This window comes from Dendrobium catenatum, unplaced genomic scaffold (genome assembly GCF_001605985.2).
Source record: "Dendrobium catenatum unplaced genomic scaffold, ASM160598v2 fragScaff_scaffold_754, whole genome shotgun sequence".
In the NCBI taxonomy this organism is placed as follows: Eukaryota; Viridiplantae; Streptophyta; class Magnoliopsida; order Asparagales; family Orchidaceae; genus Dendrobium; species Dendrobium catenatum.
In genome coordinates, this window is record NW_021319216.1 from 102,878 (window position 1) to 114,837 (window position 11,960).

The following is an 11,960-nucleotide window of genomic DNA, read 5'->3' on the forward strand; positions in this document are numbered from 1 at the left end:
ATTGATGATAAGCACACCATTGTTAAGGAAAATTGATCGAAATGTGTTTTTTGTGTTAAAGAGCTTTATTTTTACGTTGAGCCCCTTCAATTATGGAACGCAACAACTGATTCTATCATTGGGTAGGGATCACAAAATTTCAGTTAAGATTCATTTTGATTGATATCTTTGGGTAGTCATAGAATTCTTGAATCACTAGGAAGTACTTTTTTTTAGTTTGCATTATTGAGGCTTATCAAACTGGAGAAGCTTCACAACACCAACTCAACCATCTCACATGTTGAGTGGTGGCATACCATGTGTGGCCATCTATTTGGCTTCTTGGTGAGAAAGAAAACCCATTAACTCTAAATACGATCATTTTTATCCCTCATGTACTTAGACTAGTGAACTGGGTTATTTTTTTCTTTTTCAACTAAACTCATTAAGGCTTTGTGAGCTTTATAATTCTTCTTTTTTAGTTGTCAAGGCTTTTTTACTAGTTGAAGATCCTCTAAGGTTTTGTATTTTGAGCATTTGAGATTTGTGTGGATGTTGACCTCAGCAGTTATAAACTTCTGATAACCTAGCACATCATGAGGGAAGAGGCCTGAGTAGATTGTCTTGACTTATTGACGAGGATCCACAGTTGAGTAGAATTTGATTTGTGTATTGGTTGATCTAGAGAATATAGTTGATATGGTTGGACTTGATTACCTCGGTTCATAGAGTGGAAGCTCATTGTTTGGATTCCTTGATCTTGAGGGCTAAGAATGTTGGCGTATAAATGGAGATGGCAAATGCCTGCCCCAGTTAACATCAATATTCTTTATATTTGATGCGATCAAAAAAATATCCCGGGGGGGGTTTTTTTTTTTGGGGGGGGGGGGGGGGGGGGGGGAGCCGACCCCGAGAGAGATTTCTTTATTACCTAAAAAAACACAAGATAAACAAGAGACACTAAGTAAAGGGAAGAACAAACTTTTACAAGACGCACTTACAAACTTTTGACTTAATCGACTCAAGCAAGACACCTTACAACTTCGACACAAACGACACAACCTAAACCTGCTTTCCAAATGTTGAGAAGAAAGATATAGATGGAATGGAACTTGCGGAGAGACGAAAGGGATTAGAAGCCGAGAAGAAGGGTGGAAAGTACTCGCAAGTCTTTCCTAGAGGAGATGAGAAGGTGGACAAAGCTCGCAAGCTCTTCCGAGAAAATCACAAGGATTTCTTTTCAAAAATTCATATATCACTCTCTTTTTAAAACATTACAAAACATCTCATAGACTCATAAGTCTCATATATATATAGGTATGAGAGGAGAAACCAAACAACCATATAATTGAATTCTCACAGGAATCCAAGCAACACAAACAACGAAAAAGCCCCCCCAACTTCACGGGAAACAGCACAGCCAAGACCCGAAGAGGCAGCCGCGGAAACCCAAGAGGCCAAGCACGGAACCGAGGCACCAGGGCACGGGAAAGGCCACCCAGCACGGAAAACCAGCAGCCCACCGAGGAAGCCAAGGAGCCAAGGCACATAAACAACCAACCGTGGAAGCCAAGGAGCCAAGCATGGAAAACAGCCAACATAGGGATTCCAAAAGTCATTTTGGAATCCCAAGGGACAAACTAAAATTTAAGAGATAAAAACTATAAATAAAAATTATATAATTAAGATAATTAATGAACTAAAACCTAGCTAATAATGAGCTAACCTTTAGTTCAATAAATGAACTAAAAACCAGCTCAGAATGAGCTAAATTTCAGCTCAAAATTTATGAGCTAGTAAGCTCAAGGGAAGTCAAAACCAAATATTTTTGGGTTTGATTTGACCCCCCTTTGCCTACATCAATATTTATCTTTTATTTGCAAGTTTTTTTTCATGTTCATGATCTTCAATATTTGCCTCTACTACTTGAAGTTAGGCTGAGAATCTTCATTTACATCACTTGATCAATGTATGCTAATGAGGAAGATATGAGCCTTTGATGAGATAAATAGATTTTACTAGAAAAATATCGAGACTGAAGTTTAAAGATATTAACTCTTCTTCTTCCCTATCTCTTTCTCTCCCTTTCATTCCCTTCTCTGTTATGATATCTATTCCCTACAAACCCTCTTCCTATTTCATAATAGTTATCATTTCACAAAAGTTTCTTTATGAAAATTTTTGCGAATTTATGAGCTTTTATTTTCACATTTTTGTTGTCATCATCCAATGATTTCACGATAATGTTTATATTGTCTATTTGTTTGTTAGTGAACAATTAGTCCTTGTGAAAATTATTGATCATAATGGCTTGAATGATCTCATAGTTTCTTTCACTTTTGAAATGGAAGGAAATGCTTATGGAAGCTTCATTTTAAGTGATGTGGTGTGTTATGACTTAAAAGCTCGGGCTATCGAGACATGGATGAATAGACGGATGATTTTTTTTTTTTGACATTCTCACATCATTATAGAACAAAATCTCAATTTGAGACTTCAGCTTAACCATAAACTTTATTTATGAATATTTCATAGATAACACACTTTTCTTCATAATACATTTTTACATTAATACTAACATAAAACTACTACATTAAAATTTTTTACGCTACCTAAGATTCTAAGCTATCTGTAGTTGTACTCAAACTCTCCTCTTTCTTGCATTTAGGCAAACGAGAATTTTTCTAAAAAATAGTTATCAATTAAATGATGAATTAAATAATTTAATGTATAATTATAATTTTAAATTATTATAATTTTAAAATTTGAAAACAATATGAATGCTAGTCTATGTAAATAAATCAATATCATTTTTTTTCATGTAATAGTAAGAAAGTGTAGTTGTAATTATAGCAGAATAAAGTACTTTTAGCTCTCTTTATATTCTTCATATCTTAATTTACATTATCTTCCTTGTATAAATTGTGTAACACTAAAGGAACACTATCTCACAACCTTTCCAAACCTGGTCCTGGCGGGTAGGTAACCTTTTTTTTTTCATTCACATCAGCGGGTGCGGTGTATCTCCAACCAATAGTGTAAGGGGACGGATTTCATCATTCAACATGCACATACATTCACTCTATATAACTTGTTCATTTGCATTTCTCTCGTCATGCTTTTACTTTATTCATATTATTTGTTTTTCATATCATGAAGTAGTTATTTGAGATTCAACGATGAAAAATACTATATGTCATTTATTTCAATATGAGGGTTTTGTAAATGAAAGTGAGATAATGACTTTGAGAGTTGCTTCCCTTATCATGATACCTATATCATGTAAGTTTTCTTGTTAGTTCCTATGTTTATTTTTTTACTCATAACAAAACGAGATAGGTACATCAAATTTTCTAAATTATAAAAAAAAATTAATATTTTAAATTATCTTCTAATCTTCAATATTTGGACTAAATATTTTTAACTTTAGGTGCTTGTACATTCATTCAACCTAGATATTTCTTCTTATTATTTTATTTAAATATGTGATTACTTAATATTTAATCACAATCACAATTGACTTATTGCTTCTCCCAATATTATTAAACTTAAATATTTATAAATTATATACAAAATTAAACTATATTAATTATTTATTAGTTTAAAATATTGCATTTATGAAATTTTAGAGGGATTTTTTTTGAAAATATCCTTTATACATTTCTATATACTCTTCCTCTTCTTCATCTTCTTCTTTTCTTGCTCTTCTTATTCTTCTTCTACAAAAAACCATAGAAATTTTTCTTAGGCGCATAACTAGATCTAGGAAGTTTAATTTGTAAGAATAAACTTACCTTTTGACCTGAGGAAGAAAGGTTGTTAAAGGTTCCTTAGCTGGCTCCAATCTCGCTTTCTTAAATAGCCAATTAAGTTGGTGCATGATCGATAACATATGCAACATCTATATATGCAGGTGTCTCAATAGTACTATTGTATGACACATTAACTTAATTTATTTATAATTCAAACTCTTGTGCATCACATTTACTCTTAGAAATAGGAACCAAAATACTCTTTCTCCACTCATTTGACATCTTTTTAATCTTCAAAATAATATTAAAAAATTTAATAAGCCAAAAAATTCCTTCATCTCATAAGCATTTCCACACCTCTATTGGAATATCATTGGGTCCAACTGGTTTTTTAGACTTCATTTTCTTTAAAGCTTATCTAACTTTGATTTTATTAATACAACGATAAAAATAAAAATCTATATTTTTCAATTAGGGTGCTAAGGTCACTAAAATCAATAATATTCTTATAATTTTCATTGAAATGTTTATTGAAACATCTCATCCACCTATGTTGAATATTCTCTTCTAATAAAAACATATTTTGATCTCCATCCTTAATGCACGTCACTTGATTTAGATCCTTCTCGTATCTTTCGTCCTCCTTAGTATTTAATCCATTATATAAATCATTAAAAGTTAAATTTTTTTATCGCATATTGTTTTTTTAGACTCCTTACGGGTCCTATATCTTTCTCAATTTTATGAGCTTTTATATCTAAACCAATTTATATAGCAAAACTTCTTATTTTTGATATTTTCTTATATATTTTGATTCCACCAACTACTATTTTACTATTATGATCTTTTCCTTTTTGATAGTCCAAGTATATATTTTGCAACATTCTTAGTATCACTAGTCACTTTTTCCTTCCCATGTAACATTAAACCCCTTCATGCACAATCACAATTTTGAGATTTTGAATCTTACTCTCAAAAATATGTTTGCTAGCATCTAAACTTAGGACAATATTTTACTTTATTTTTCATATTTGCCCCTTTATCTTAAAGTTTAAAACTAATAAGCGGTGCTAAGTGTATAAACTTTCACTAGAAATGAATTTATAATCTTTACAATATAAATGATCTATTTTTTTATAAGAAAATAATCAATCTGAGTTTACTATATCTATTCTTATAAGTGATGAAATGCTTTTCTCTTTTTTAAATAAGAATTAACAATTTTAAAAGCATAAGCTAGAGCAAATATCATATGATCCTACCACTTTCATTAGTTGCTCCAAACCCTTAGCCTCCATGGATGCTTTTAAAATTTTTTTTCACTCTACCAGCATGTCCATTTAAATCTTCCCCAATAAAAATACTTTCTTCAAGAGGTTTTATTTATATTAATTCTTCTAAATTATTTTAAAATTTTAATTTTGAGCACATTCAAACCTACTTGAGTAGCATAAACATTTATAATATTAATAATATTAGCATTAACAACAATCTTTAAAGAAATAATTCTGTCTCCAATTTTATTAATTTCTACAATATTATCCTTCAAATTCTTATATATAATCATACATACATTATTTCTAGTAAGACTCCTACTTGAATATCATAGTTTAAATTTTAAACTATCAATCTCCTAAATTATTAAATATTAAATATTAATTAATTTAATTAGGGTTATTACATGGGTCATATATCTTTGTTTTGATATCTTTATTTGCTTGTTTCTCAACATGATAAATGTTCTTGTAGTTCTTGCTATTTGAGATGGTTATGTGAACCAAATGTTGTTACTTTTTGATTCATCAAATTTTTTTTCTTTTTTTTTTTAAAAGTAGATTATCCCTCTTAAACTTATTCTAATTATCTTTGTGTGTCTCAGAGTGATGCTGATGGTGATATGGTTTCATTGTTGCAAAGTCATATCATTTCAGATTGTGATCGTTTAAAGGTACGTTATAAAGGTCTTGAGGGCTTTGTTCTATTATTTTGTTGTTGTATACTTAAAGTTTGCTAGATTTTTCTTTTTTTTAGTTGCAAATCGCCCATGCAAACCCTATGATTGTATGGCAGAATAAGTAAAATATTGATGTTCAGTCCTTGCTAAATTTAATGATCGTGCAATCATATATTTTCTACTGGCTTATCTTATTTCTTTTAGTTTATTATATTTTCTTCAAATTTTCTTGCATGTAAATCTATTAATGGTAATTCATTAAGGATTATTCTTTCCATGTGGGATAGAACTAATGAAACAAAGGTTTGTTTCCTCAGTGAGTTTTGAAATGCTAGACCTTGCGAGCCATGATACTTTTGATGTGTGCTGTTTTAAGTGTGTAGGCATAAAATTTTTGATGCAGTTTATCAAATAAAATGTATTAAAAATAACTATCCTATTTGTTAATATCTTTTAAAAAATAAGCCAGTTGAAAACTCCAAGATGCATGACGTGTTCTTGTAAACAAAAAAGTATTAAAAAGAAAACTAAAAATAAAGCTTTGTCTTTCTTTTATTTCTGGTGATAAAAAAAGATGATTTTCAATGCAACTGCTTTCTCCATTCATGTGATTTTTTCATCCTCTATTTTATCAAGACATGCGGGTGATTTCTTTCAAACTTTTGATTAACATGCATGCATCCAAATGCATTTTTTGTGATTTCTGTGTTGATTACATAATGAATATTTTTGAGTTTCATATGGCTTTGAATTTTTTGATGCCAAATAATCCAACTTCCATAGCGAAGGATGGCTTCATCCAAAAATCGGCCATGATGTTGTGAGAGGTAGCTACAAGCACACTTTCCACACCTCTTTACAACCTCCAAACCTCCTCGTCGTTCTGATAGGGAACACTTGAAGATTTCAAGTAAATCCTATCAATAGAGGCAAAAACAGCAATTTGCTATGCAAATCCAATGGAAAAAACAACAAAATAAAACAATATCAAACTAACGGAAAAAATAAAGCAAGATACAATTGATCCTCTATTCGAGAGAAGGATCTTTCTCTCCCAAATCCCTAGACACCGCTAGAGCCCAAAGAAACTAAGCGATCTCAAACTTCAGCCAAATTCAAGATGCTCTAACCCTAAGAAAACAAACTATTTAATGCATACAATTCAAAAGGAAATCTCTAAACAGTCCCTACATTCACTTTCCCTCCTAAACTTTCTCAAAAAACCTTACAAAAATGCTCTAGTGACTCTTGCATTCGGATCGACATACAGTAGAGGCGGAAGAGTTCCGCCTCTATTTTGCACGGGTCAGTCCCGTAGGACCGGTTGGACCGGTCTAACACGTTCATGTTTCTACATCTTCAGGTGTCAGTCATGACAACCATCCAAAATGATCTCTATATCCCTATGCTCACCAAGTCCTTAACAACTTCTATAAATGACTGTTCTCATCTACAATGAAATTGGATGAAGAAAATGTGAAAGGACTGCCTTCATGTGAGTCATTGAAGACCTGGTGATCTTTGATTCAGTTAACGTGAAGACCCCAGGCGTTGATCTTTGATCCTACTGGGCCTGAAGAACACCATTCTACTAGTGATCTTTGGTTTTGCAGGAGGTCTGCTTGCCATCATTGATCTTTATTCCAAATCCAAGTAGAGAACTTTTCTTCTTGTCGTCGATGATTTCAAAACTCGGAGGTGGGCTTCGAGCTATTATTGGGAAGAGATTAATGCATTTATTGGACGACTTTCATACTCGCAGCATGCTAGGGAACATCACTCATCTCTGTAGGCATAATGGGTTTCTGTCATGATCGTAGACTTGCCGGCAAGAAGATAAGAGCGAAACTAGCAGCTTAACTCACATCATCCTAATCTAAATTGCTTGTAGGAGGAAGATGATGTAATAGCCCGTATTTTAACTCCAAAAAAATTTAAAATACGGGCTATTACAGATGATGAGGTGAAACTATCCTTTTTTTTTGCTATTTTATAATTCATTGCCATGTAATATCATGAGGTCCATCAGGTTTTAAATAACAAACAAAATTTTCTTTGACATAATAATGATCCCAATTGTGTGGCCAATCACTTATCGTCAACTAAACAATAGGCACATCATCCTGAAATGATAATCAATTAGCAGATCGTACATATGGTTGCACAGCACAGAGCATCCCATGCATCTTCGATCACATGTGGGGCTATGACCCATAGCCTAAATAGTAAATAAAAATCCCATATGGAATAATTCAAGCCAATTAAATAACACAGCACATGAAAGTAGACCCTATGGCTTAAAAAAATTATAAATGGTCATAGAAGCATCCACCATGTAAAAAATGCGGGATCTATTTCTTAAATAATGAATAAAAAAAAGCTAGGCCATTTACATATTCATTCAATCACAAGCCACATTTTTCCTATCTCGATGTAATTGTGGCAACTAGTTGACATGCGACTACATGACAACAACTTTTAAAAGCATGTTAATGGGGCAAATGCTTAAATTCTTGTTCGTATCGTGCCAATGCACCACAAATATTCCATAAGATGATTAAAGGGGCAAATAACTCTTATGGATAGCCCAAGCATTCTTAAATCATGCATGAGGCACTATTATAAAAGTTGATACTTTGAGAAGCATGGTAATGCACTAAAAAAGTGCGCCAAGGTTTCAAAAGTATTCATGGGCATTAAATCATTCAAGCCACATTTAAATGATAATTTTAAATAATCCACAAATTCTAACATTCATGCTAATGCATTGAAAATTGTGTTGATGTATTTAAAAGCATGATGTATATGAATGGGGTCTCAAATTCAAACTAAAGGTTTTAGTTGATTTCCACCTAACTTAAAATGACTTTAATGTTCTCTCGGGGATAACAAATTACCAAAATGCCCATCTAAGGACTACGTGATGTCTCCAATGCTTTAGTTCAAACACGTATATTGTTGACCTGGTTGCTCAGAGAGATGGTCAATAGACCTGAGTTTGAGCATGTTTTCTCCCAGTTGATCAAAAAATTCTACTAAATCATCACCTTACTATGCATATGTTGACCGTCTACCTATCCACCGACCCACGGTCATTTCCATATTATGAAAGCAACCGCTCCTCCCACGACATAAAATGCCTACCTCTGTCATTCAGAGAGACACACAAATAGAAACCCCAAGGCATTCAAACTCTTTGGCTCTTAAAACCGAGCATATCTCTCCCTCTTGCTCGATCCTCCTCCGTTTGGACGCAAGACCTACAACCAAGCCCCGATCCCGTTTGTCTCCTGATGGGGACATCCGAAGGTAGACATTAATCAAAGGAAGAAACGAAGATCGATGGCCGAGATCCCTTCATTTTATCTTAGTTTATTAATTGTAATTTTTATTTAATTATGCATTTTCCTTTTTTACCCTTACTTAAGGGACTTGTTTTATGTAAGCCCAAGGGGCAAATTTGTCTTTTAGTTTCTTTTAAGGCCTATATATAGAGGCCTTTGCTCTTGTATTAAACAATGATGAATTATTGATATGAAAATTATTTTCCACACTTGTGTTCTTCTTGTGAGAGAGCGTTAGTGAGATTCCTATGAGAGGAATTGAAGTCTTCACTAGCCGCAGGATGGGTCCGGGCTCGTGAATTGAAGTCCCTTGGAGAAGGAAAAAGAATCACCCGTCAGTCTTTGGAAGAGTCCAAGGCTCGCGGTTTTTATTTTCTCTCTTTCGTCTTATCTTCTATCTTTGTTTTTGTTCCTTTTTATTGTTCCTAGTTTTCATCTTCATCCTCTACCTACGTTCACCTTCATCTTCTACATCTCGAAGCCGTCGTCTCCATTTCCACCATGCTGCCGGCTCCGCCTCATTAGTCGCCGGCCGAACTCCCCCTCCCACCCTCTTTGGGATTTCCTAATTTGGTTGGGTTAATTTAGGGATTAATTTGAATTTGAAATTATTCAAATTCAATTTTCAAATTCTTTCCTAATTTGGTTCATCTATTTTTGGAAAGTGTGCTTAATTGAACTCATTTTGAAATTTGAATTCAAAATCTGATTTATTGTCTCACTTTCATAACTCCTAAATTCAAATCTAAGTGCCTTAAATCACCTCTTTCAAAGCCCCCTTATTTCAAATCTAACCGCCGGCCCCCTTTATGAGCCAATTAGGAGTTATTTCCTAATTGCTTCATAACCTCTCTTTGAATAGGTTTCCAATTTGTAAATCCTATTTGAATTTCAAATTCAAAAAGGGATTTAATTATTTCTTTGCATGAGGAGTTAAGTGCCCCCTCAATTTCCTCTCTTTAATTAACGAATTAATCGCAGCTTTAAATCTGGAATTTAATTTCAGATTTAAGGATTATTTCACTTAAGTAATTGGGGTCCACTTATTTGAAATCAAACCCCTCTCTCCTCCCCATTATTCTTTGCCATCAATGACTCCTTAATCACTCCATGAATTTTAGTTAATTCAAATTCAAATTGAGAGTGATTTAATCCAATCAATCCTAATTGAGAGCTATTAATTAGGCGAGTCATTAAACCCTCACCTAATCCCTCTCTTTTTCCCCTCATGTCATTGGCCCACCCTCTCAATTTCTCTCTACGTGCCGTCCACATCAAATCCTAGCACATGAACTTATTTCTACTGCTGTTTAGACAGTTCTCAAAGGCTGTCACGAGTTTCTTTTTTCCTCTTCTGCATTGCCACTTGCTGTCCGACTAGTGGGAAGATCCCTGATTGCTGTCCCCCATCCAGAATTGCCAAAATCAGCCAGGAAAACTGCCCAAGGAGACCTCCCAGCTGCTATCCATCTGATCGGATAATCATAGGTTGCTGCCATCAATTCAGGGACGTCAAAATCAGCAAGGAGGCTGTCCAAGAAGACCTCCCAACTGCTGTCCGACGAACACCTTTTCTCCTAATCCCTGAAACCTGATTTTTCTCTCAGGTTTTGAATTAAAACCTGAAGCTAATTTCAGATTTCTGAAGTCCATTGTTTCAGATTTTTGCCGTCCTACCCGTTCTACATCACTCAACCAATTCATACCCAAAAAATCATCATATGAAAAAATGGATTATAAAATCAAACTAGATTTTCACTGTTTATTAGAAATCTCAATATCATAGAAATAAAATCTACTGGCTATCATACCATCTCCGTTCGGTAAAGTAACAAAAAGAGAAACTAGCAGTACAACTAAATGCAAGTTTAATAAATCAAAAAAATGCTCAAAAATAAAGGAATAACTATCTCCATAATCGAATAAAACACGACATGAATGCTCATAAATATAAATCGTACATATCACAACATTTGACACATCTCGAGCTGAAAGTTCGATAAGGATATTAAGCATGAGTGAACTTGTCCCTAGACACTAAAAAGGGAGTGAATTGGTGAATTTAAAAAACTAATTGCTTAATTTAAAACAAAGATACTATTTTTGAGCTTTTCAATATTTGAAAGATAAGTAGCAATATCCATCAAGTGTAGAAGCGAACGAATTTAACAAAATATCTAAGCAACGATTTAACAATTTTCACCAAGCAGTTGTAACAGAATTAAAATGTAAAAAGTAGAATATGGAATATATAAATCAGAACAAACACATCAGAGATTTATAGTAGTTCGGTCAAATAATGACTAACGTCTACTCCCCGGAGTCCTCCACTCTGAGTATTGCACTATCACTATAGTGTCTCTTCTTTTGCCCTTACAGCAAGACGGAGAAGCCCTCACACAAATCACTTCCACCAAAATCGGTGCGAAGGAGAGCCGTAAGCTTTGTCACCCTCCAGGCGACATCAATGGACCTTCAATATTTTTCTGCCTCCTAGGGAAGGCAGAGTACCTTGAACTCCTTTCTTATCCTTCTGGTGATGGTAGAACCATGTCCTTGAGCTGAAGAATTTCTTCCTGGAGAAACCCAGACAGACGCTTGGAGGAACATGGCAAGACACTTTTCATAGAGCAATCGTGTGAACCCCTCATACTACTCCCTTACACTCAAGTTCCCTCCTCTTCCCAAAGCTCTTCTAGACTTTCTTCTCAAAGCTCCCTCTCAAAAGAACTCAATAGCCCAAAGACTTGAATCAAGTCAATAAGAGAGATTAAATACCTCTTATGAAGCCCTAAAATTCAATTCAAACTACTCCTGTTAATACTGTACGAAGAGATAAGTGTTGTACGAACAGTTCAAAGAATTGAGTTGATCGTCCAAGATGATTCAAAGCATCATCTAGTATGATTAGTTCAAATGACTTGGATTATC

General features: G+C 33.9%; 1 protein-coding gene across 1 annotated transcript in view; it reads left to right on the forward strand.

Annotated features, from left to right (window-relative positions):
• LOC110105937 overlaps positions 1-11,960 on the forward strand; it is a 112,944-nt gene that overhangs the window by 37,011 nt on the left and 63,973 nt on the right. The window contains exon 11 of the mRNA XM_020835631.2: positions 5,611-5,679. Within this exon, the coding sequence (XP_020691290.1) occupies positions 5,611-5,679 (69 nt within the window). The remainder of the gene's footprint in view (positions 1-5,610; positions 5,680-11,960) is intronic.